This window comes from Myotis daubentonii, chromosome 2 (genome assembly GCF_963259705.1).
Source record: "Myotis daubentonii chromosome 2, mMyoDau2.1, whole genome shotgun sequence".
NCBI lineage: Eukaryota > Metazoa > Chordata > Mammalia > Chiroptera > Vespertilionidae > Myotis > Myotis daubentonii.
This window is the reverse complement of record NC_081841.1, coordinates 99,559,311-99,585,806: the sequence shown is the minus strand read 5'-3', so window position 1 is coordinate 99,585,806 and position 26,496 is coordinate 99,559,311. Positions and strand designations below refer to the sequence as shown.

The 26,496-nt window shown below is 44.7% G+C and overlaps 1 protein-coding gene across 28 annotated transcripts in view; it reads right to left on the bottom strand.

Annotated features, from left to right (window-relative positions):
• Positions 1 to 26,496, bottom strand: part of CACNA1C (calcium voltage-gated channel subunit alpha1 C) — a 616,430-nt gene that overhangs the window by 13,447 nt on the left and 576,487 nt on the right. For all 28 annotated transcript variants that reach the window (XM_059683972.1, XM_059683989.1, XM_059683990.1 and 25 more), the window contains 8 exons: positions 26,019 to 26,110; positions 13,134 to 13,299; positions 12,408 to 12,535; positions 11,646 to 11,742; positions 9,739 to 9,841; positions 3,696 to 3,797; positions 1,454 to 1,581; positions 895 to 1,029 (listed from right to left, as the gene is read on the bottom strand). In XM_059683972.1, coding sequence (XP_059539955.1) covers positions 895 to 1,029; positions 1,454 to 1,581; positions 3,696 to 3,797; positions 9,739 to 9,841; positions 11,646 to 11,742; positions 12,408 to 12,535; positions 13,134 to 13,299; positions 26,019 to 26,110 — 951 coding nt within the window. The remainder of the gene's footprint in view (positions 1 to 894; positions 1,030 to 1,453; positions 1,582 to 3,695; positions 3,798 to 9,738; positions 9,842 to 11,645; positions 11,743 to 12,407; positions 12,536 to 13,133; positions 13,300 to 26,018; positions 26,111 to 26,496) is intronic.

Genomic DNA, 26,496 nt, shown 5'->3' with positions numbered 1-26,496 from the left:
GGGCAAGTAGCTATTGGCAAAGTTGGTTGGCGGGGTCTGGGCAGGGCCGTGTCAACCTGCTGCTGTGTCCCTGAGGCCACTTAGTAACGCACACTTCGCAGTGATGAGAATGAGGATGTGATGACAGGTCAGGTACAGGCAGGACCACTTCCTCTTGCCTCCCTGTGTTTCCACAGCCTGGGGACCTGGGCACGGGGCTGGGAGGGACAGGTGTGCGCTGGCCCTCGCTGGAGAAACACTTAGATAAATGCCATCGGGCTTAGGCAGGTACCACAAATGAATGGAGAGAGCTGGATGTAAGAGCCAAGCATTCCAGTCATGTTGTTTCTACTGTGAACACTGAAGCTCAGCCTCCAGCCCAGGGGAGGAGGGGCAAGGCTGGAGGGACCCTGTGATCTGGAGAACACATGTCCCATCTAGGGGACAACTGCCACTGGGCTCCAGCCCTCTGCTGCCATGGGGGCCACAGCCTAACATCGACAGGGCTTCGCATGCTTTAAAGAGAAACCGGAAGTCTAGATTTTTATTTGAATGTGCCCGATTTTCAAATGTTGGTGAACTAAATGGGCCTGCATGTTAGCTGTGGCCCAAGGGCCATCACTTTGCAGCTTCTAATGTACTTTCTCCTTGGAAACATTTCCCTTGGAAAATGGGTCCATCTTCCTCCTCCCAGAGCCCGCGATGCCCTCAGAGCTGCCATGTCCTGGGAGCCCTGGCTTGAGAGGGAGTTGGGCTTGGAAAAGGGGATGGGGAGGAAATAGCTGGTGGGCAGAGCTGGAATCTGCCACAGAACTCGGGCCTTTCTCCCTGGGTTTTCTTGGCAGGACACCAGTCCACCCTCCTGCTTCAACCAAACATGATTAAGGTGGAGAGTGCTCTGTAGCATCCACCTACCCTGAAGATGTCGTCTTCAGAGGCGGCAGACACAGCTTCCTTCATGGCTTTGTCTAGTTCCTCCTCGGCTGTCAGGTCTCCGGAGATGGCCCGTCGGATCTCGGGCCCGATGTCGTGCAGCGTGCGCAAGCCAGCCTGGAACCCAGGGGGACGCATGAGCCCGGGGCGCCCGCCCAGCCACTCACCCACATGTCTCCCCAGGCAGGGAGTCCCCAGAAGGCACCCTGTGTGTGCGAACTGGGTGTCTCTGGGACCGCTCTGTCTGGCTCCGAGTGGAAGAACCCAGGCTTGTACCCAGGAGAGATGAAGGCACAGTAGGTGGCAGGGGCTGTCAGGGAACCTCAGCCCCGCTCCAGAGCCTGGGCACCGCGGAGCAGGCAGGGCCATGCGGGCAGTGTGTGTGGAGAGAACACGGAGGGAAAGGACTATGTTCCCTTCGCGCATCTACCTTCTGAAGGGACCTGGCTCCCGCCCACTGGTGAGAGACTTGGACCCTGGCCCGAGGTCAGAGGAAGGTGGCCAGGCCTGTCCTTGGGGTGTGGCCCCACTGGCCCCGCACCTGTAGGGACAAGGCGTTCCTCTGGGAGGGCTTGCCCACGAGGCCCTGCTCTTTGCGCTTCTTGAACTTCCGGAAGTACTCTTGGATCAGGAAAGTAGCATAAAACTTGCCGACCGTGACCTCATCATCTGACATTCAAAGAGAGAACAGGGAATTGGAGATGAACAAGAGGAATTCAGTTGGGCTTTATTAATTTATTTTTCAGCAGTCAAACTTTAAACATTTTTAAATTTATATTTTGAAGAGATAGTACATTCACATGGTTCAAAAAGACAAAACTATATAAAAAATTATATAGTGAAAAGCCTCTCTCCCACTGTTCCCATCTGCCAGGTCACCACCTCCTAATAGATAAGCTTTTTGTTAGTTTCTTGAATATTTTTGCGAAGATTCTTTATGCAAATGCTTTCCGTAAATGAGCAATATATTCTTACTGCCCCCTTTTTAAAGAAAAATACCATATTGTCAAAGTTATTTCCCACCTTGCTCCGTTTACTGAACTGACATTGTTACTGTTCCTATTTGATTCCGAAGCTTCAGACCCCCAGCAACCAGTCCCCTAAGTGCAAACATAGTTCTGCTTAAAGGCCAGCAGGAGGGGCAGTGGGAGGAGCACCTTCCTCCTGTGTAAGTTTGGGTTTTTCTTTCAACCAGACAGATTGCGTTGGCTGGGACCCCTGTCTTGGGAATGAACGATGTGATGGAGAAGCCAGGAAGTCTCCAACGAGAATATTTCAGGCCCTATAAGGAGCCCCTTTGCTCCACCTCCTAGGTCTCCGTGAAGGACAGGGCCAGGGGCCTGGGAATCAGCTAGTTGGGTCAGATCTAAGGGCTTGCGATGATCCTCCTGCTTCTAATTGTCCTCAAAGAGAAGCCAAATCCACAGCAGCCCCCTCATTCCCATTGGGAGGAAAGACCCTGAGCCCCTGTCCAGGGCAGTTGGGGAGGAAGTGTTGCAGGGGAAAGAGCTTGGCGCTCTGGTATCCCTCAGACCTGGGTTCAAATCCCAAATCTGCTAGGTCCTCACAGCGTAGCCTTGGGCCAGCTACTTAGTCTCTAAGAACTTTGATTCTTTGAGCAAACATCATAGAAACGTTATAAGGAGCAAATAAAATACTGTATGAAAGCCGTCAGGTGCCGCCTGTCCATCTCTGTGACTCCACTTAGTCCCAGTCCTGCCTTCCCGCTGGGAAGTGGTTCTCAACAGGGGTGGGTGTCACCTTTTAAAAAGTGTTTTGAGGCTGGTGGGATGTTTTTAGTTGACACGGTGACTTGGGGTGCTACTGGTACTAAATGGCTCTCGATGTGGCCCTTAAGCACAGACATATTTTGCACAATAAATAATAGCTTCGCACTCTTTCAAGTATTATGATAGGACATCCATGTGGGGGACAACCTGCTTATAGTTATCTGAGCTAAGAACCTAACTTCATTTTACATAGTTTTAATATATCCAGAATTTCCAGGAACATAACTGCTGTGTAAGTTGACAGAAGACTTTGCTTCACCTGCCCCGATGGAACCTGAGTCCCCGCTGTCGTTGACCTGCCTGTCTCAGGCAGCATGTGTTCTTTGCATGTGCATGCATGTAGGTGTATGTATATATATGTGTGTGTGTGTAAAGTTGTTTAAATATACTTTGGCTTTATACTTCAAAATGACAAAAACAAGATGTTGACAATATTCAATCATCTTACTTCCTTTAAACACTAAATCGTTATACGTGGGTGCATACAAGCATTCCTTCAGTTAGTTATAACTTTATATATTGAAAGCCATTAGATTTCAATACATTTTATATTAATTAAAGCATTATATTAATATTTTGGAAATTACATGTGTGGGAAGGGACAGCGGTAGGGGCTGTGGGTGCACAGGGCTGAGCAACATGCCCTGAGAAGGACACACACAGCTCCCACCAGGAGGCGCTCTCAGGACCCATTTATGACAAGAGCCATCAGGCCAGGGGTTTATGGGGAAACTTAAAAGTTTCCTTGAAGTTCTGCCAAACCTCAAGCTTTGAGAGGCCTTGTCTGACTTCATCTGCGAAATGCAGGACTGGACTCGATCTCCAACCCAACGGCCTGTATCTGAGTTTGTGGAGGGTGTGGCACCCTCGTCCCTTCTAACCAGGAGGGCCTTTCAGCCCACAGGCAGGGTTCGGGGAGAGCGGGTTTCCCACAAGCCTAGCAACTCAAGAACCAGGCAAGTGGTGAGCGTGCGGAGACCGGGAAGCACTTACCACCCGCGGGGGGCACCACTTGGTCCAGCAGCTTCATGCTGGTCCGCTTCCAGATCTTCTTGATTATGGCCCGCAGCTCCTCATTGGCTTGTTCCAGGTTCCCTGAGGGGAGGGAGACAGACACAAGGCTGAAAAGATCATCCGACTCTTGGAGGCCCCCCCACCCCCCCATGGGGTGTGCTCTCAGCATCAAGTGCCCCACAGATGGTCCTGATCCCTTGTTTCTCTCTTTCTCCCCTGTCTTGTGCCCTGTCCAATGCCATTCCTTCTCGGCCTGCTACTCAGCTGGCCAGGGGCGTCCCTTCACCTCACACACTGCTTTTCCTTGTGGGCGGCACTTAGGACTGACAAGGCTGCTGGTGCTGGACAGAGCTCAGCAGCCATCTGTCAGGAGAGCACAGGGGCTCTCCCTGGATGGCATTTCTCAGGGCCCCCGTGGTTGCCAGGGAGACGTGGGTGATTGGATGAAGAGCAGTCTCCCCAGTGTCAAAGCCCTTTGCTAAGTCTCCTGCGGGGAGCAGGTGGCACAGCCTCAGTGTGGAGGCAGAAATGGAAGACACTGGATTCTCTGGGTCTACCTTTCCCACTGGCGAAACAGGCTAATGAGGTGTTCACCCCATGTGGCCTCTGGGATAATGGCCTTATTGCCATATGAGAGGAAAGCTGAGGCCTGCAGCTGTGAGACAGGATGTAAGATGCCCCCAACCTTCCTCCCACCACCACTGATATATGCACCCCTGCACAGTCCCTGGCCTGTGACCAGAATGGATTTCACCCTGTGAGTAGGTTATACTACATGGCGCATATGACCCTGAGATGGGGAGGTTATCTAGGTGAGCCCGACCTAATCACATGAGCTCTTTAACAGTAGAGAGTTCTCAGGTACAAACTTCCAGTATAAAATAAGTAAGTCCTGGGAATATAATGCACAGCTTGGTGACTATAGTTAGTACTGTATTGCAATTTAAAAGTTGCTAAGAGAGTAGATCTTAAAAGTTCTCATCACAAGCCCTGGATGGGTGGCTCAGTTAGTTGGAGCATCATCCTGTACACCAAAAGGTTGCAGGTTCAATTCCCGGTCAAGGAACATACCTAGGTTGCGGGTTTGGTCTGTGGTTGGGGTGCTTATGGGAGGCAATCAATCAATGTTTCTCTCTCTCTCTCTCTCTCTCTCTCTCTCTCTGTCACATCAATGAACATAGCCTCAGGTGAGGATTAAAAAAAGTTATCATCACAAGAAAAATATTATAACTATACATGGTGATGAATGTTAACTAGCATTATTGTGGTGATCATTTTACAACATATACAAATAACAAATCACCAAGTTGTATACCTGAAACTATTATAATGTTATATGTCAATTGTACCTCAATAAAAAACAAAACAAACAAAAAATAAACATGTGAAGGGGGTCAAAAGGTGGAAGTAGAGAGTTCTCTCCAGCTGGGAGCAAGAGTGAGAGAGATGGTGGCGCGGCCTGGAAGAAAGCACACACTGTGTTGTGAGCTGAGCTGAGAGAGGCAGCCTCTGGGGCTGAGTGGTCCCAGCAGAGAGCCAGCCCTGCAACTGCACGAAGTGAATCCTGCCAACAACCTGAATGAGCTGGAAGTGGGTTCTTCCCTGGAGCCTCTAGGAGAGGACACACCCTGATCAATATCCTGTTGGCCTTGTAAAGCCCTGAGCACAGAACTCAGCTACCCCATGGCTCCACGCCTGACCTACAAAACTGGGAGCCAATACTTGGGTGTTGTTTCAAGACAAGAAATGTGTGGTAATTGGTTATACAGCAATAGGAAACCAATACTGGCAGACCTCTGTGATATTCCGTTTTAGACCACCGCAATAAAGCAAATGTTGCAATTAAGCCAGTCACAATTTTTTTTATTTCCCAGTTCATATAAACATTATGTTTATACTATACTGTAGTTTATTAATTGTACGATAGCATTATCTATATATATAAAAGCCGAAGTGACTGTTACGACCAGATGACCGGATGACTGGCCAATAGCTATGATGCACACTGATCACCAGGGGGCAGATGCTCAATGCAGTAGCTGCTCCCTGGTGGTCAGTGAGCTTCCACAGCCAACCTCCCTCAGCCGGCCAACCTCCCGTGCTCCCTGCCCCCCAGATAGCCCCAATTGGGAGACAGCCCTGATTGGCCTGATCGCCAGCCAGGCCGAGGAACCCCACCCATGCACGAATTTGTGCACCAGGCCTCTAGTGTCTGTATAAACAATGTAAATACCTTAATTGAAAAATATTGTTAAAAAATGGTAACCATCAGCTGAGCCTTCAGCAAGTCCTAATCCTTTTGCTGGTGGAGGGTCTTGCCCTATCTGCAACGAGCAATAAAGTGAGGTCTGTGTGCTGAATCGCTTAGTGCTGCTCTGCAGGGAGGCAGCACGGCCAGGGCTGGTCAGGCTGCCTGTGCTGGAATCTGCTCTGTGGCCCTGCCAGAGAGGCTCCCTTTGAAGGAAGCCCAACAGGAGCAAGCAGAGGTGGCAAGGGAGAGTGGCGGGCACCTGAATCCCCTGTGAGAACGTCGATCCAAACAGCACCTGAGCCAAAGGGCAGTCTTGACATTCTAGTTGTGGAGGGAGTCCTTCATGGTTATGCTCCCTTCCTGGGTAAGGTAGCTAGTGGTTTCTGACATATGCAGTGAAAGAGTCCAAATTAATACAATGCTCAAATATACTTATCTTATGTAGTGGGTTGAATAGTGTTCCCTCCAAATTCATGTCCACATGGAACCTTGGCATATGACCTTAGTTGGAAATAGAGTCTTTGTGGATGTGATTAGTTAAGATGAACTTGTACTCATCAGGTGGGCCCTAAATCCAGTGTGACTGGTGTCCTTATCAGATGAGGAGACATGTGGAGGCACACAGGGAAGAAGGCGAGGAGAGGATGGAGGCAGAGACTGGAGGGAGGCAGCCACCAGGAGCCAGGAGAGAGGCAGGGAACAGCTCCCCCTCAGAGCCGGAAGGGACCCCCGCTGACACCTTGACTTTGGGTTTCTGGTCACCTGAACTGTGAGAGGAAACATTTCTGTCCCGTCTGCTACAGTCTGCTACCATGGACTTAGGCAACAAATCCATCTTCCAAAAGAACTTTTAAATTTTTTCAGGCCTCAGTTTATTCTCACGATTAGCTGTGTACCTGGGGAACGTCACTAGCAGTTGTTGCACATCATCTAAGTATTTAAACATATCTTCCTTCTGCATCCCAAAGTTTTGTGTGGCTTGGGACTGGTTCTCTGAAGAAGGTGATAATTTCTGTCCAATTCCTTCCACGCTCAAAAGTCTGAAGGGTGATGACTGGTGAAGACTTTATCCTCACAAGTTGAGATGCTTTCTCACATTTCTTTCCAGTGGCTTCTAAGAACTTGCCTTTGTCTTCTAGACTTAAGAGATTAACACTATGGGGGAGGGTTTGTCTCTGATAACGGTTTGCCCCTGAGCTGGCACTGTGGGCCCTTTGGTAGCTATTCCTTTTTTTTTCTTTCCAAATTTCATGTTATTCTGGTAAGAACACTTAACAGGAGATCTACCCACCAGACAGAATTTTAAGCATACAAAACAGTGCTGTGAGCCATAGGGACAATGCTATGCAGGAGATAAATGTCTTCGTGTTTCAAGTTTCCTTTAATTGTTGACTGCAGTTCCCATGCGGCTGGCTTCTCCCGCCCCCGAGCGCTCATTTCCTGGAGCCTGGCCATGCGTCCTGGGTATTTGGGAGCAGCGCCTTTGGCAATGTCAGCAGCGGTTGGTATTCTTTAGCTGGGGCTTGGTTTGCGCTGACAGCGCCTCTTCAACAGTGAGGACTCGGGCCTCCATGCACCAGCGCTATTCAGTCCTCCAAGGAATGAAAATGTGTTCCCTCAATTTACCCCAAGCTGTAAGTCCTGCACAGTAGTCCTTCTCGCAGCCATCACACCTTCTCCCTTAGAGAAGGAAACCTTTCCTCCTGGACATAATTGTAATGGTCATTGCAGAAATTTGGAAAGTAACAGAAGTAAAGGAAGAAGGTAAACATCACTGCTCACTCCACTACTCAGTGAGAAGCATGTTAACATAATAAATGTCCTTCCAGTTTTTCTCCTTGCTATATACACACCGTACATGACATGTGTGTTCAGTTGTTCCCATGTGAAGAATAGGCCTACTTACATCCACTTCGGACTGAGCGATTGCATTAGCTGCCGAGAGTATATTCGTTGTTTCTCTTGACTAGTAGCTTAGCAGCAGAACTTGAACCATTTTTAATCTTTTTAAAGATTAGCTCATTATTTTTGACATGTATTGGGTTGGCCTGTTTTTGTTTTCTTTCCTTTAGGATGTTCCTATTATTTTCTGGAAGGCTTTAACCGAGAGAAGGCACCTCTCCGGGATGCTCGCTGAAGTGACTCCCCTCGTAGCAGCTCATTACCCTCTTATCTGACGATGAAGAAGCTTAAGCAGAGAGAACACACAACTTGTCACAGATGTGCTCCGAGTCAGGCCTCCCTCTCCCTGCCCAGCTCCTTCCGTTGCGCCCAGGAGGCGTGGCTGGCAGCCTGCGCCTCTCAGACTGAAGCATGAGCAGGGAAAGAAGACATACTGCTTCTCTCTGTGCTTTCTTTGTTCTCTAGATGAGGGTTGCAAACTTCACTTCCTGTCTGAATCCTAATGTGGCTGGTTGAACGTGCAGATTCCCGAGCCTGCTCTGAGCCTCAGATTTGGAGATCTGGGCTGGTGCGTGGGACTCAGTATTTTAAAGAAACTCTAATAGTTGAATCTGAGGCAGGTGGTCTTTTGATCACTCTCTGAGAAACACTATATAACAGGCTAGAAGGTCCTACAGCAAATACAACTCTTAGGTACATTTCATATAGCCTTTTCCACAGATGGTTCAGGAAAACATCAATTACACAGACAGCCGATGATTGCAGCCAAAGCGGCTGCAGCCCGCAGGGTGCTTTTGTGCAAACTAGAAGGCGTCCCTCCATGTGGACATGGGCCCAGGAGCACAGCCTGCCTAGTGGAGCACAGGTGCGATCTTAACCCCTACCCGTGAGCTGGCTGAGCCCTTGTGCCACTGTATGTGATGACTTCGACCATAGTCACCGTTTGCCACTATGACCCCTTCCCCACACAGGGCTTTTTTTTAACCCTCACTTAAGGATATGTTTTTATCATTTTTTAGAGAGGGAGATAAAAAGATAAGACAATGGGGGGGGCAGAGAGAGAGAGTGAGAGAGAGAGAGAGAAGAGAAACATGATCAGTTGACTCCCGCACACGCCCCAAATGGGGATTGAACATACAACCTAGGTATGTGCCCTGATTGATTCTTTTTAAAAATATATATTTTTATTGATTTCAGAAAGAGGAAGAGAGAGAGGAAGAGAGAGGGGAGAGAGAGAGAGAGAGAGAGAGAGACATCACTGATGAGAGAGAATCATTGATCGGCTGTCCCCGCATGCCCCACACTGGGAATTGAGCTCTCAACCTGGGCATGTGCCCCGACCAGGAATCAAACTGTGCCCTCCTGGTTCATGGGTTGATGCTCAACCACTGAGCCATGCTGGCCGGGCCCTGATTGATTCTTGTATGCGCCCTGACCGGGGATCGGACCCGCAATCTTCACATATCAAGACAACTCTCTAACCAGCTGGGCTACCCATCCAGAGTCCACGCAGATTTTTTAGTTTAAAAAGAATGTTGAGCCTTTGAGAGGCCCATTTGCAGACAATCCAATTTCATTTAGATGAGGCTTGGTCTTGCTTCAGGTAACACTCACCTTTTACTGGTTTTTGAATGATACCCTATGACTTCAAGAGTTGGAAAGCTAGAGTTCAAAATAAATAAGCTAGAGGCCATTCAAGAGGCAAAGGAAACAGGACGAGGCCCCGTTTATAACCCCGAGGTGGAGTTATTGCTGAGCCACAGCTCCGCGCAGGACGGGAAGGTCTGGGCCTCTGCAGGTGCTGAGCGCCTCTAGCTGGTGTGCCAGGTCCTCTGGTGGCTCTTCCAGCGCCCTGTGGGTGATTCTTACCTTCTGTTTTGATCCTCAGGGCTGTCCGGACCAGGGCAAATAGGGTGGCATTGAACATGACCGTCCCATCACTGTTCAGAGGCATATTCATGGAGACCAGACGCTGGAGGGGAAAGGGAGGCAGAGCTGGTGATTACAGCAAATGGTTCTCAAAGGACCCACAGAATCACCAGGGCAGGAGGACGCTGGGAGGGAGCCTCTAAACATGTGTGCATGTGTCTGGAGTGGGCGGGCATGTAGAAGCAGGAGCCACTGAAATGTATTCAAAACCTGTTCTGGGAGAATCTTGGCTTTGCTACGGATACTCTCACCCAGCTGCACAGAGTGAGGGAGGGATGGAAGTTGTCCCTGTTAGACCCTTGCTTCCAACCCCTTCCCCGTTCAAATGTTGCTCATGCGTATGGGTGTGCTCTCTACTGGCAACAGAGAACAGCTGTGTGCAGGCATTTGCTGGGAGCCACCTGCCAGCCCACATTCATCTAATGCCCTGATAAGAGAGACAATAACGGGAGATGCTTGCAGGAGATGTGTTTGTCCTTTTTTTCTGTATATTGAAAAATCCACCTCTACATCAGGCTGGATCAGAGGCTTGCTGACACTGGACAGGATTGGGTTGCCCTCTCTCCTCCTTCCCGACCCCCCAACATTGCTGCCATGGCACTGTGCTCAGTGTGGGGCCCTCAGCATATACCAGGGTCATTGTGAGAAAAGGCACCATGAAATTCATTCTGGCATCTGCTCCCAGGATGTGGTCAAGGCTATTATTCGTTAGATCACAGGGTGTCCTCCTGTCAATCGTGGTGCCAAGAAGGGTTATCATTGCTCTGAGTGACTTTTCCAGCGGTCTCTGGGAAGTGCCAGCTTTATCGCAGCCTGTGCAGGCCCATCTGGAGGCCCCGATGGAACTGCAGCCTCACTCATCGCCACTCTTGTTTCCCACTATGCTTTCCCTGACGTTTAATTTGTGCTCTTTGTTTCTCATATCTTTTGCACCGTGGGAAATCTTCTAAAATCTTTTTTTTTTTTTTGAATGAAGTGGAGGTACAAGTGAGGAAAAACTGAGTAAAACAGAGCACAAGTAGAAGGTTCTATATACTGTCAATTCCCCATTTTCCATGAGTGGGTTATCCACAGAGCTGAACTTTTCTTCTTGTGTTTCTTCCTCTGTACAGTTCTCTGACGTCACTGCCCCCCAGCCCCTTTTCAATCTGTCACCATTCCAACATGGAATTCAGAAGGGTGATCATGAGAATTAAAGAAAGAGGGGAGAGAGTGGAAACAAGACTCTTCAGCAAGTGCTGGGCTACATGGTTGGGATTACAGTGAGGCAAGAGAGGGCACACGACTTAAGGGAGCGCTCACTCTCGGGGTCATGCAAGGGCCACATAGACAAGAGTCAGGTCTAACAAAACCTAGGATGTCTGTCCTAAACATCGTGGACTCACTTGGAAATCTGATGAGCATGATGATTCTCTCCCTGGTACAATTTGTGAGTGTCTCAGTGACTTCATATACAATTTTAGGGCTTCGTGGATCCCTGAAGCTGATGTATGGACCTTCTATTGGCCCTGTGATCCTAGGAGAGCACCCTAATCCACCATCCTAGATGGGAGTCTGTGAGGTTGCCTAGGTGGCACAGCATGCTCTGAACAAGGGCCTTTACTCAGGACTGGGCACAGGGCTCACTGGGACATGAGGCACTCACTTCACTTTTCCTTTATAGAGGCTGAGAACTTATTGCTGGAAGGAACCTTAAAATATAACCTGGCTTAGGCTCATTTCTTTAGGCACATAACACACTGTCTTCACTCCCTTAAAGCACTGGCCTGACCAAGGTTACAAGACAAACAGGCATCTTGCCTCCCACATTTTCTCTCTTTTCCCCATGAACCCAGGTTGTCTCTTACTTTGCAAGCCACACGGTGAGGGCACAGCTTCCCAAAGCCCAGTGGGGGCTGAATCCGCCGGAGCAGGGTCACCACATCCAGGTGTTTGATACGACCCCTAGAAGAGGAAGAAGAGGAGGGAAAGGCCAGTCAGGAGCCATGGTCTTAGCCAGCGGGCCAGGACTCCTGTTCCTGAGAGGTGGGGGCCCACCTATAGGAGGGACGCTCCATAGCTGGAGTCCTATTGGTCAAACTCAGTGCAGAGCTGCAGAATTGCATGGTAAAACTCCAAAACCGATATATACATGTTTAGGTTTTAGTGAGCCATCCAGTGGTGTATGTTCAAAATGGAAGGATTTAGCAGTGCAATGAAATTCTCAACATGTACTTGCTGCTTCAGTCAACTAACCACCTGACCAAAAGGTATTTATTGAGTGTTCGCCAAACATGATTGATTGAAAAGGGTATCCTTGGACTTGAGGCAGGAAAGGAGTTGAGATATACCTGGTCCTATTCATCCTAACTTGAGTATCTACCAGTTATTCCAAACACTAGGCTCTTCTATCTTTCCATTCAACTGCAAATTGCAGATATGTTCATGACTTACTCAAAGTGCCTGGCTTCCTACTGCTGGTCCTTGACCCTGGACCCTGGTGCCTGGTACAATTCAGTGTTTCCAGGGGACCCACCCCACGCTAACCCATCTAGACCCTCTTCTGTAGGTATGGTTGAGCAATCCTCCCTCTTGGCTTTGGGAATCAGAATTTCCGCCTGGGAACTTACTTGGCTTCAGGGTCATACTCTGCCCAGATTCTTTTAAATTCGTCCAAATGGTGGGGACCAAGGATTGACCAGTCCCTTGTCAGGTAGTCAAAGTTGTCCATGATGACAGCTACAAAGAGGTTGATAATCTGCAGAGAACAGAGAGTATGATGAGTTGCCTAAGAGGACCTTCTTACACACTTCCACTTGAATCCACTTTGCCAGCATGGCAGAAGCCGACATTTCTAAAGACCAGCCATATGTCACCATTTACACCACCAGTCCCTGAAACTTGGGCCTCTTGGATATGATCGTAACACAGCTTCCCTCAGAATTGTGTGTGCTGAACCCACATGTGGGCTGGACAGCTTCCCTCCTAGGCTGCTGGGCAGGGCTGCCAAGAAGAGAGGGCAACTTTATCTGCCACCTTTCCCTCATTCTCCAATCAAAGGGTCAAAAATGTCTAAGTTGCTTCTAGGCCTCCACAGGCATCTGCTCTGTCCTCTGGGACAATGCCACCATGACAAGAGCCAAGAATGGACAAGAGAGATGCTGGCTGCGCTCACTCTGGCTCAGGCTTTCTGTCCTTGTCTCAGTGTGGTTGGACATTCCTACTAACTCAATCTTTCCGCGGCAGCTCTTCTGCGGGGTCGCCCTTGCCAGGAGCTGCGGAGCTGGCAGGGTCAAGCTGCCCCGCCCGACCTGCTCGCTCATTCCCTGTGGCTATTTAGTCCAACTCCAGCTTACCAGGAAGGCACAGAGCATGTAGAAGCTGATGAAGTAGAAGACGGCGAAGCTGCTGCCACAGGGCGCCTCCCCTTCCGTGCTGTTGTGGGGCTCAGACTCCGGGGCGCACTTCTTCCCTGGCATGCAGGCCAGCATGATGTCCTGCCACGCCTCCCCAGTGGCACACCTGGGGCAGAGAGGCGAGAGAACCCAACACCCATGGATTCAAGCCCACATCTCTGGCCCCTTCCCCGGCCCCTTGCAACACAGTATTATCACTATAGTCACCATGTGTCACATCAGATCCTCAGACCTAATTCACCTTAAAATTGAAGGTTTGTACCCTTTTACCAACTTCTTCCTATTTCTCTCCTGGAAACCACTTTTGCATTCCCTGTTTCTATGTGTTTAGATTTTTCAATTCTATTAGTGAATTAAAAAAAAATGTTGCTCATGTGATGGGTATAAAATATTTCACTGCTGTTTTAATTTGGTTTTAAAATGACTAATGTGTTGAGATTTTTATTTCATCTTCTGTTGACTTGCAGGTTCATATTCTTGTCTCATGGGCTATTTGTCTGTTTGTTTGTAGGATTCTTTCTATATTTTTCATATTAATCTTTTTCAGTTATATGCATCACAAGACCTTCTTCCAGTCTGTGGCTTGCTTGTCTTTAACTTTATTTATGGTATGTTTTGATGAATCTAAGTTTTAATTTTCAATGTGGCCAAATTTATAATTTTTTTCTGATTTTTTATTTTTAATTTATAATAATTTTATAAAGTTTTCCTCTATGTTTTTGTTTGTTTGTTTGTTTTGTGTCTTGTTTAAAATATTCTTCTATATTATGGGTCATAAAAAAATTCTCCTCTGTTCTAAAAGTTGTAAAATTTTGTTTTTCATAATAACCCATGAATCTGTAATATATTTTTGTACTCCATATGAGGTAGAAATATGCTTTCTCCTTTTCTGTATAGATAACCAATTTTATTAATACAACTTATTGAATAGTCCATCTTCATCTACTGATTTGAAATATCTTTTCTGATATAACTGTTTTCCCATACACGTGTGGGTCTCACACTAGCCATTTCATTCTATTCCTAGTAGACCACATTGTCTTGACCACTCTGACTTTACAGTTAAGTCTTGCTGTCTCGGAGAGTGACTCTAGCTTGTTGTTCTTGAAAACTGTCTTGGCTATTCATTTTCCTTTTCTATTCCACGAACATGGTAGGGTCAGCTTATCAAGTTCCATGAATAATCCTGTTGAGCATTTTACGGAAATTGTATTAAAATATAGGTTACGTTGGGGAATTTGAGATCTTTGTGATATTGTCTCCTAGCCAGGAATATGACACATGTCACCATTTATTTAGGTCCTATTTCATGTGCTTTTTAATAACATTTTATAATTTCGCCAAAAACATCTTTGTTAGGCTATTTCTAAGTATCTTATTTAAAATAAACAAAGTATTCTATTATAAATGGTATATTTAAAAAGTTATATTTTCTGTCTGCAGCTAATGTAGAGGAAATAGAGTAAAACCTTGATATAATTGATTAATTCAAGTGAGGGGGGCGGTCTGTTAAAGCCGAAAATCTATTATATAATAAAGTAGGTTTTCCAAATGTGTTGTTAAAAAGTTGACAAATTAGCCCTATCCGGTTTGGCTCAATGGACAGAGCATAAGCCTGTGGACTGGGGGGTCCTGGGTTTGATTCCAGTCAAGGGCACATGCCTGGGTTGTGGGCTCGATCCCCAGTAGGCAGCGTGCAGGAGGCAGCCAATCAATGATTCTCTCTCATCATTGATGTTTCAATCTCTCTCTCCCTCTCCCTTCCTCTCTCTGAAATCAATAAAAATATTTTTTTAAAAAGTTGACAAATTAGTTTACCTGGTTTTATTTATGTAGACATATTTGTGTCATTAAAATTCAGTCTGTATGAAAAGTTTAATTTCAAAGAAAAGTTTTCTATATGTATTAGTGTAATTTTAAATATATACTGAGTAGGTCTAGTAAATGCATGCATTCACCTGTCACCGGGAGAGTAAACAAATGCACACGGCTGGGCGGGGCTTAGCACAGTTAAAAGGGCTACAGAAAGTCATGGAACGCCCGTTTGACCCGGTGATCCCACTTCTAGGAATATATCCTAAGAAATCAGGTGCTTCTATGTCTCTGAATCTATTTTTGTTCATCAGTTTATGTTGTTTGTTAGATTCCATGTATGAGTGAGATCATGTGGTATTTATCTTTCTCTGATTGGCTTATTTCATTTAGTATAATGCTCTCCAGGTCCATCCATGCTGTTGCAAATGGTAAGAGTTCTTTCTTTTTTTTACAGCTGCCTAGTATTCTATTGTATAAATGTATCACAGTTTTTTAATCCATTCATCTGTTGATGGGCACTTAGGCTGTTTCCAAATCTTAGCTATTGTAAATTGCACTGCTATGAACATAGGGGTGCATGTATTTCTTATAGAAAAGCATCCACTTTATTTAGATTTTCAAATATATTGACATAAATTTGTAATAATATTCTCTTATTGGGATTGTCAGATTGAATTAATAAAAAATGTTCCTACTATGTGTTGTCTATAGCAGACACTTTAGATTCAAAGGTACAAGTAGGTTGAAAGTAAAAGAATGAAAAAAAAAATCCCTCAAGTTAGAAGCAAATATGTCACACTGTATTAAAATACAGGCTACTTAGAAGAGATATATATATCTAAACTATAAGAATATAGCAAGGTTTATGTTCAAGTGTGGAAAAAGTATACCATATAAACACTAAAAACAAATAAAAAGCTGGTATAGATGTATTAATATCACACAAAGTAGAATTTATAATAAAATTATTAGTAGGCATACATATTTTATAAGGTTAAACGGCTCAAATTGCCCGGGTCAGTGTTGCTGAGTGGTTAAAGCATCGGCCTGTGCACTGAAGGGTTGAGAGTCTGCTCCCACCCCTTGTTGTATGCTGGAGGCAACCAGTCAATGTGTCCCTCTCACATCGATGTTTCTCTCTCTCTTCCTCTCTCACTACCTTATACTCTCTCTGAAGAGCCATGGAAGAAATATCCTCAGGTGAGGATTAACAACAAAAGGCTCAAATCATCAAAAAGATATACAAATTTCAAATTCTAAAACAAAAGTTGTTTCTTTGAAAACATTAATAATAATGCTAATAAACCCCTGGCAATGCTGATTAAATGCTGAAAGAGAGAGAGGGAGAATGAGAGCATATAACCAGGGATGAAAAGAAGGACAACACCACTACAGACATTAAAAGATAAAAGGGTATTATTTATGAATAACTGTACATCAATAATTTTGAAACTTTAAATGCAATAAAAAATCTTAGAAAAATACAATTTATAAAAACTGACTCCAGAGTAAAAGAAAATTTGAATGGGTTTTGATTGTGAAAATCATTAAATCCATAATTGAAAACCTCCTCAAAAATTAAATACCAGGCCCAGATCACCACATTGTTAAATTCTACAAAATACTTCAGGAAGAAATAAAACCAGTGTTAAAACTCATTACAAAACTACATTAATTAACACAATGTGATATAGGTGTAGGATTTATACCAACAAATCAATGCAAAAGGAAAAGATCCATGCCTATATAGACACTTGATATGTGGAAGATTGGATTGCAGACAACTGAAGAAAGGATGGTATTTTCAAATGACTGGCCTTAGGTCAACCACATATCCACATCCATATGGACAAAAATATTAAATTTGATCTTTATCTTATGCCATACATAATAATCACTTCCAAGTGGATGCAGATCCAAATGTAAATAAAAAACAAGAAAGCTGGTGGCAGATAGAGAAAAATATCTTCATTAACTTGGGAGTATGAAATTTAAATAAGACACAAGATAAGAATATTGATTAAACTGCTCTAATAAAATTAAGAATTTCTGTCCATCAGCGACACCATGGAGAGGAAACAGCAAAGCCAAACAGTGAGAAAAATATTTACAGCACAATAATGCACACAGGGCTCACAGTCAAGCTATATAGAGAGCTTCTAGAATTAACTTTTGTTAAAAGAAAATGGAAAAAGAGACTACACAGGCACTTCATAAAACAAAAATTTATAAAAAGATGCTAAACTGCTTTAGGCATTAGAAAAATACAAATTGAAACTACAATGAGAAACAACTACAAACTCCTCAGATTAGCTAGCAAACTGAAAAGAGCAGTTTTCACAGAAAGCAAAGCAGGGGAATGCTCATATACTGCAACCACTTAGTACAACCACTTTGGACACCTATTTGGCAGTATTTACTAAACAGTACATGTAACACCCATGGCCCCCAAATTCTACTCTTTCTAATAGAAATTAGTATACTAAGAGTATGAATAAGAATATTCATGAAATAAAAACACAAACTAAATGAACATAGGCTGAATTAATAAATTAAAGCACATCTATTCAGTAAGTTACATGCAATGACAATGAACTAACGACTGATACATTAAAAACAATGCTTGAGCACGGCCAATGTGGCTCAATGGTTGAGCATTGACCTATGAACCAGGAAATCACGGTTCTATTCCAGATCAGGGCACAAGCCTGGGTGTGGGATTGATCCCAATAGAGGGCATGCAGGAGGCAGTAAATCAATGATTCTCTCTCATTACTGATGTTTCTATTTCTCTCTCCCTCTCCCTCCCTCTCTGAAATCAATAATAATAATATATATTTAAAAATAATGCTTGAATCTCTCCAAAATAGTACTGAACAAAATAAGGCACCATAAAAAAATTCATTGTCTCCTTTCATTTCTATAAGCAAAGAGTAGTGGCTACTTTTGGGGAGGAGGAAGGGAAAAGTGATTAGGGGGAGATGTCTAAGGGGTTGGTAATGTGCCGGGAGCCGGTCCATCCTTGCTGTTTCAAGGGACCTGGCATATATGGCATACGGTTCTTAATATGTTTGCTCACCTTCTTGGCGCTGTGTTTTAACCAAAGTCACCTCTCCGAGAAAGGTTGAATCCCCAGGTAGGGATTTTCCCCTGAAGTTAGGGAGGGAATAAAACCCCTCAACTAAGTGCCAGGCGGGTAATTAATCCCTTTAACTACGAACAATCATGCTTAAACTACATAATCTTTTCTCCCTGGAATGGAGATAAGAAACGCCCTAACCTTTGTAATAGAGATTGATAGGATTGAATCAACTGGTATAAATACAGTTGTAACAAGACAGAAACACTCAGAACTTAGAACAGAATCAAGAAGACAGAATCTACACGGGGCCTAGAGACAGAAGAACTTTGCTGGAGAGAGCATGCCGGAGGATCCTGGAGAGGGACTGGCCTCGGAGCCTAGAGACAGAGCCTAGCGGGAGAACATGGCAAGGGATCCTGGACTGAACCTGACTACAGAGATTGGAAGGAGAACCTGACTGGAACCTGGACACTGAGCCTGACTGGAGAGCCTGGACAGAACCTGGCTGGAGAACCTAGCAAGGGAACATGGCTACAGAACCTCGCTGGAGATCCGAAGCAGAGCCTCTCTGGAGATCAAGACCAGAACTTGGCTGGAGATCCTGGCTAGGCTGCTGATCAACTGAACGCTGTCTCTGTGTCATTCCTTCTTCGCCGACTCCATCCACACCTTTGGGGACCCCTGGACCCGCTGGGGCTGGACCCCGGCATCTGGCGCCCGAACAGGGACCCCTTAGGTAAGCCCCCCCCCCCCGCCCCCCGCACTCGGGACGGATAGGACTCCACCGTAGGAAGATGGTGGATAGTCTTCGCCAACTCCGTCCACACCTTTGGGGAACCCCTGGACCCGCTGGGGCTGGACCCCGGCAGTAATGTTCTATTGCTTAACTTAGATGAAGGCTACATAGATACTTGCTTTGGAAAAATTCATTGAGAAGCATATTTCTGTTTTAAGCACACTTCTATATATGCTACACTGTACAATAAAAATAATCAGAAAAAATAATGTTCTCTTATCATTCTAAAACTCACTTTCACATCTGTAATTACTGCTTTCTTATTCCTGATGTTGTGTCTTTTTAAAAAATTGTATTTGAGGGAGCATTTGCCCTTGCTCCCTGGCAAATGTCATCAGCCTGACTCAAATGAACCCATTAAAAAATCTCTTAGACGTTTCTTATGTCAACATTTACTTGGCATTGTCGGCAAGATTCTAAAGAAGCCCCCCCAGGACCATCCTGCAGACCTGGACTCAGTGTTAGGTACAAGAAAGGGCCCATTATGCCCCACCAGCTCCCTACTTTGCATTGGGTGAACTTGGGTGAGTCTCTCGCAAAACCCCAGGCCTCCTTGTTATAAGTAGCAGGCCATGACTTTATCTGAGCTGTTCTTAGAAAATTCTTGAGGTAGATAAGGGTTGAGATAATCCAGGGAAAGGAAAAGAATGGGCTGCTGCTTTAATTGGATTGTTTACTGAGAGTGCACAAAATCGTTGGTGGTTAAATGAGAGTGAACTATGAAAGAGAAAGGACACTTGCTTCCCCAACCTGAATTGTCAATGGGGTGATGATAGTAGTTCAGATCTCCGAATCCAGAGTGACAGAGATGGGTGCTGGGAGTTGTCCAATGCAATAATGCAGCTAATCCTGGAGAAGATGGCAGGAGCCATGGGGAGAAGCAGAGGGCACTTGCAATGAGTTCACCTCAAAAGAGGAGCCCAAGAGAAGGGCCCAGGCCTTGGAAAGTGACATGGTTCTGGCAGCACCCAGGAAGCTCTCAGAGGCCCTTGTTCAGGTATTGTTAGGTGACTAACAATCTTTGTTGCCTGACAAAAAATATCCATGCATTGGCTCATCTGGAGATGTGCACATACGTGCTGGTTTTCCCTAGAAGTTTGTTCAGATTCTACAGATCTCAAAATTAACATGGGCAATAGGCCCCACAACAGTCAGCCTCCCATTTATAACTAAGATAGCCATCATGAGGATTCTTTGGTACTTCTAAATTGATCTTTTGCATGCACAATTAGAAAAAGCCGAAAATAAAATTAGGCAGAATGCATGAAAAACATACATACTGGTCTCTTGAAACTTCAAAAAGAGGATTTATATAAATGGACCAACCTATGATATCATTCCAGGCAAGCTTGGAGGGGGTTGCAAGAGACACACAGGGAGAAACTCAGCTGTGTTGCTTAAGGTGAGGGCCGTCTTCCTGCATGGATGACAGGCACTACCTTTCCTGCGTTAAGCCCTCCCTCCATATGGCCAAATCTCAATCTGCTGTATCCCAATGGATTTACTAGCTCCACCCTGATGACTTCAAGACTCCACCCCACTGCAAAGTTTCACAGGCCCCAGGCTGATGGCTACTGGTCTTGGAGTACCCTGAGACTTTTGCTGAGTGGCCTCAAAGTGGTGCCAACTTTGAATTTGTATTAACATGGTGAACACCACTCGCCCCTACCTGGTGACTCCCTGAGAACCTGCCTCATGCAACTTGTATACCACCAGTGGCTCTTTCAGTGGCTGAACCTAATGGGGGAAGCCAGAGGTGACAGTGTGTCTCAGGGTGCCTTCAGCCTTTGCTGACCTGCCCAGACCTGGCACAGACCCTACTGGGGAAAATTCCTCTTCATGGGGCCAGTCCCCACATAGCTTGTGGCCAATCTGTACACTAAGCCAGCCTGAGGGTCAACCCCACCCATTTACATGCTATTAAGGCTCAACCAGACAGAAGGGCACACATAACCCATACAAGGAACACTCTTGGAGCACCCAACTTAGGGGATCAAGGAGACTGTGCCACTGGGCCCCAAAGGAAACAATTACATAAGGCCAACATACCAACACTGGGGGACATAGTAGATCTATACATAGAAACAAACACAGAGAGATAGCTAAAATGGGGAGACAAAGAAACGTGTCTCAAATGAAAGAACAGGAGATAGCCCCGGCGGCGGGGGGGGGGGGGGGGGACCTAAATAAAATGGAGGAAAGCAAAATACCAGATACAGAGTTCAAAACAGTGATTATAGGGATGCTAAAGAAAACTTAGTGAGAACTTCAACAGCATTAAAAAACACACAGAAATCATGAAAAAGAACCAGTCAGAAATAAAGAATACAGTAACTGGAATGAAGAATACACTAGAAGGAGTCAACAGCAGATTAGGAATCAATGTGCTGTATGGAAGTCTCCCACTGTGTGTGCATTCGTTTTCCCTTTATGGTTCACTGAGAGGATCCAATCCGTGATTTGGAAGACCAAATAGCAAAAAACACCCAATAAGAGCAGCAAAAAGAAAAAAGAATAAAAAAAATAAGAATAGTTTAAGGGACCTCTGGGACAACATCAAGTATAACATTTGTATCATGGGTGTACTAGAAGGAAAAGAGAGACATTAAGGGATTAAGAACCTATTTGAAGATATAATGGCTAAAATATTTCCTAACCTATTGAAGAAAAAAGGCACACAAGTTCAGGAAGTGCAGAGTCCCAAACATGATTAATCCCAAAATGCCCATATTAAGACACATCATAATTAAAACAAGAAAATTAAAGACAAAGAGATAATCTTAAAAGCATCAAGAGAAAAACAGTTGCCTAGAAGAAAGCTCCCATAAAACTTTAAGCTGATTTTTTAATAGAAACTTTTCAAGCCAGAAGTGAACAGTATGAAATATTCAAAGTGATGAAAAGCAAGGGCCTACAACCAAGACTACTCTACCCAGCAAAGCTATCATTTAAAATTGAAGGAGAAATAAAGATCTTCCCAGACAAGAAAAGCTAAAGATCTTCCAATAGCCACGATATGGAAGCAACCCAAGTGCCCATCAATAGATGATTAGATAAAGATGTGGTCCATAAATACAATGGAATAATACTCAGGTATAATAAAGAATGAAATCTTACCATTTTTGACAGTATGGATGGACCTACTACTATAAGTAAAATAAAGTCAGACAGAAAAAGACAAATACCATATGATTTCACTTACATGCCAAATCTAAAATAAACAATCAAACAAAATAGAAACAGACTCATAGATACAGACTGAGGGTCGCCAGATCGGAGGAATGTTGGGGGCTAGGTCAAAAAGGTGAAGGTAGTAAGAAGTAAAAATTGGTAGTTACAAAATAGTCAAGAGGATGTAAAGTACAGCATAGGGAATGTAGTCAATAATCCAAAAAATAAAAGCCTGATATGCTAAGTGTCCAGTCAACTGGTCAGCTCTTCAATCAATCAAAGTGTAATATGCTAATGATATGCTAAGGCCACTCAACCACTCGCTATGACATGCACTGACCACCAGGGGGGCAGACAACCAGTAGGTTAGCTTGCTGCTGGAGTCCAGCTGATTGGGACTGAGTGAGACGGGCTGGACATGCCCTGAAGCTCTCCTGTGGTCCCTCCCTGACTGGCCAACCTCCCACGACTCTCCCCCTAGCCACAATCGTGCACTGGTGGGGTTCCTTGGCTTGGCCTGTGCCCTCTCGCAATCCAGGACCCCTTAGGGGATATTGGAGGAGAGTGGGTTTTGGCCTGATCCCACAAGGGGAGCATTGCTCAACCAGAAGCCAGGCTCATGGCTAGCGAGCACAGTGGCAGTGGTGGGAGCCTCTCCCGCCTCCACAGCAGCGCTAAGGATGTCCAACTGCCATCAGTCAGACATTCCCCGAGGGCTCCTGGACTGTGAGAGGGTACAGGCTGGGCTGAGGGACCCCTCCGAGTGCACAAATTTTGTGCACCAGGCCTCTAGTATTAGAATAACTATATATGGTGCCAGGTGAGTGCTTGATATATTGGGAGGTTCACTTTATAAATTATATAACTTGATTGTCTAACCACTCTGCTGTACACATAAAACTAATATAAAATAATATTGAATTAAGCTGCAATTGAAAAGTAAATAAAAAAGAAAGCACGTAATCTAGTTAACAATCCTATAATCCAATTCTTACCCTGCTTTTTCACACCTCTATGTAATCTTCTCTAAATTCCTTCTTTAATTTAAAATGAATAAAAGAAGCTGGAAAACTTGGGAGCATTAGAGATCTTGCTCCTTGGCATCTGTCATCAGTTTGGCTCAAATAAACTCTTGAAAAATTCTCAAAAAATTTGGATTTGATGAAAGTTTGTCTATTTATTGCTCTTTTCAAAGATTCAGTTTTAAAGTTTATTAATATATTTTAAAGATATTTTATTTCTGCTTTTATTTTAATAAATACATTCCTTCATCCTTTGGGGTAATATGGCTGTTCTTTTTCCATCGATTAGTTGAATTATTATAAACTTAAAAAAATAAATTAATCTTGGCTCCAAATTTTCCTTTTTCATTGATTAGTAAAGCTCATAAATTTAAGATATTATTCTCTCTCTCTCTCTCTCTCTCTCTCTCTCTCTCTCTCTCTCTCATTTCTAAGTAGTCTGTAGCTTCAGCTCTGAGTTATTTAGAACACAATTAAGTGAATAGATTTTGGAGGGACTACTAATTTTATGGCTACTTTCTAATTTTTGCTGTATTGAAGTAAGAGAAGTTTTAGAATTCATTGAAATTTTCTTTGTGACTTACGTCTTGGCTAATTTTTGGAATGTTTCTGGGTGCTTAAAAAAGTAGTGTTGTTTTTTTTTTGCTATTTATTGAGTACAGAGTTATTCAATTAGGTTTAATTATGTTATTTAGATGTCCTGTTTGGTCTGTCAGCTTCTATGTGCTGTATGGAAGTCTCCCCCTGTGTTGTGTGCATTTTCTCTTTATGGTTCTATCAGTGTCTGATTGACATATTCCCAAATACATTGTTACATGCATGTGGTTTTATGATTGTTACATATTATTGATGGATATCTTTTATCAATATTGAATATCCTTCTTTCACCTGGAATTTTATTTCTTCTGATATTGCTTTTATTACATCTACATTTTTGGTAAGCATGGTCTGGTATTCTTTTTCTATTCCTTTATTTTTATTCTCTTTAGGTTATTTTATTTTACTCTACCTATTATAAACAGGCTAGAGCTAGACTTCTTGAAGCCAACATTAGAATATCTATCTTTTAATAGAGAAATTTAATTTTTCGTGATTATTAATTTTTGTTCTTATTCCCACCATCTTAATTTATGTTCTAGTTTTCTTCCTTCCTTCATTTCTTTTCCTTCCTTCCTTCCTTCCTTCCTTCCTTCCTTCCTTCCTTCCTTTCCTTTCCTTTCCTTTCCTTTCCTTCCCTTTCCTTTCCTTTCCTTTCCTTTCCTTTCCTTTCCTTTCCTCTTTCTTTCTTTCTTTCTTTCTTTCTTTCTTTCTTTCTTTCTTTCTTTCTTTCTTTCTTTCTTTCTTTCTTTCTTTCTTCCTTTCTCTCTCTCTCTCTCTCTCTCTCTCTCTCTCTCTCTCTCTCTCTCTCCCTCCCTTCCCTTCTTTGCATCTCTGTCCTTTTGCTGAGTTGCAATAGTTTATGTGTGTGCATCCATTTTCCCCTCTAGTGGTTTAGAATGTACATATTACATTTTTTTTTCTTTGTAGTTGAATCCTATCTGCTTTCTTCCACTTAGGAAATTCTCAATATTTCTGGTTCACCAATAGCGCCCTTTCATGTTTGCTTTTCTTCTTCCTAGTACTGTTATGGTTTATTCTTTTAAAAATATCTCTGTCATCAAGGACTTGAGGAAAGGAGGGGAGATAGACCCATGTTCTTGCTCTGTCATCTGTGTCTAGTTCCCCTATTTAAATGTGGCATAGGCTTAAGTGTTGTTAAATTGCAGTCGACAGGGGCCCTTGTGTTCTCACAGCCACAGTCTGAGGGAGGGCTCTGTCATTTGAGTGAAGACATTTAAGCAATAATGATACTTAGGCTTGGTCATGAAGAAAGGATGCTCTAGAACAGTGGTTCTCAACCTGTGGGTCGCGACCCCTTTGGGGGTCGAATGACCCTTTCACAGGGTTCGCCTAAGACCTTCGAAAAACACATCTATAATTACATATTGTTTTTGTGATTAATCACTATGCTTTAATTATGTTCAATTTGTAACAATGAAAATACATCCTGCTTAACAGATATTTACATTACGATTCATAACAGTAGCAAAATTACAGTTATGAAGTAGCAACGAAAATAATTTAATGGTTGGGGGTCACCACAACATGAGGAACTGTATTAAAGGGTCCGGCATTAGGAAGGTTGAGAACCACTGCTCTAGAATATGGTGAAGGTGGGCTATCTGATAGAGAGAATCCCTGGATCCTCTGGAAAGGAACGCCAGGGCAATGACTAGAAATCATGTGGCCCAGGATAGGGTTAACAGTTCTCACCTCCCAGCCCTGGACTAGGTGGGGTCCCAGGAAAGTGGGACCAAGGGGGCTGACAGGGTGGCTAGGAGCCAGAGGAGGAGGAGAAGCTGCTGCAAGTGGCAAAAACTCGCTCACTCACAGGCAGGCATGAGAACCCTGCCCTCCGCAGCTACACCCGAGGATGGTTTTCCAAGAAGTAAAGGTGCGTGGCTGGCCTCACCGCGGAGGAACCAAGCACATGGACATACCCACCCAACACAGCAATGGCACCGACACTGGCACCTGCATTTGTTTTATGAGGAAACTGAGGCTCAGAGAAGTTAGATTCTTACTCAGGGCCATAGAGCAAGTGTGTTGCGGGCTTGGCTTTCAGCCTGTTTAGCTTCCAAACCAGGGTGCTTTCAGTATTTGACTTTTGATCCCCTACTGTTTTCAGGTGGTTACCAGCAGCTGTGCCCTGTCCATGGGCTGCCTGATGGGAGGTTGTAAATAACAATGAAACGACTGCTTCCCAGTCCCTGGAGAGAGACCCAGCATCAGTTCACCCCCTGCCCACTCTCCTGGAGAGAGTCCCCTCTCGTTCTACATCCAGACTCCAGGGCTGCATCATGCTGCTGTTTCTGTGTGCACGGTCCTCAGAGACCCACCTGAAGAGGAGCAGCACAGCTTGGGGGAAGGTCTGAAAGTTGTTGTTCCGGTTGATCTCTGTAGTGTCATTCAAGGCAATTTTCCCAAACACCTAAAAGGGGAGAGGAAAGGGATTCGGTGAAGCATGGACCAGGAGCACCCTAGTTCCCACGCGTCACTCAAAGGTCTCCTCAGGGTCAGCGCTGACCCTGGGACAGGCTGGCCTATAAACTGAGCAGAGTCCCCTCATGCAAGCTGGCTGGGCCTCAACGGGGCAGGCACCTGCTCCCCTGTGTCAATCCCTGACGTGTACAGGTAAGAAGAACCCATGGGCCCTCAGCAGAGGCCTGGTGGCCCGGTGGGCGCTGAGGCTGAGAACAGGCTCGCTGGTTTTCAGCGGGGAGGGAACTGCACATTCTTAAGAATATTTTCTCTTAAAAACTTTATTAAGGAATAACTAACATATATAATTGTATATATTTAAAGTGTACAATGTGT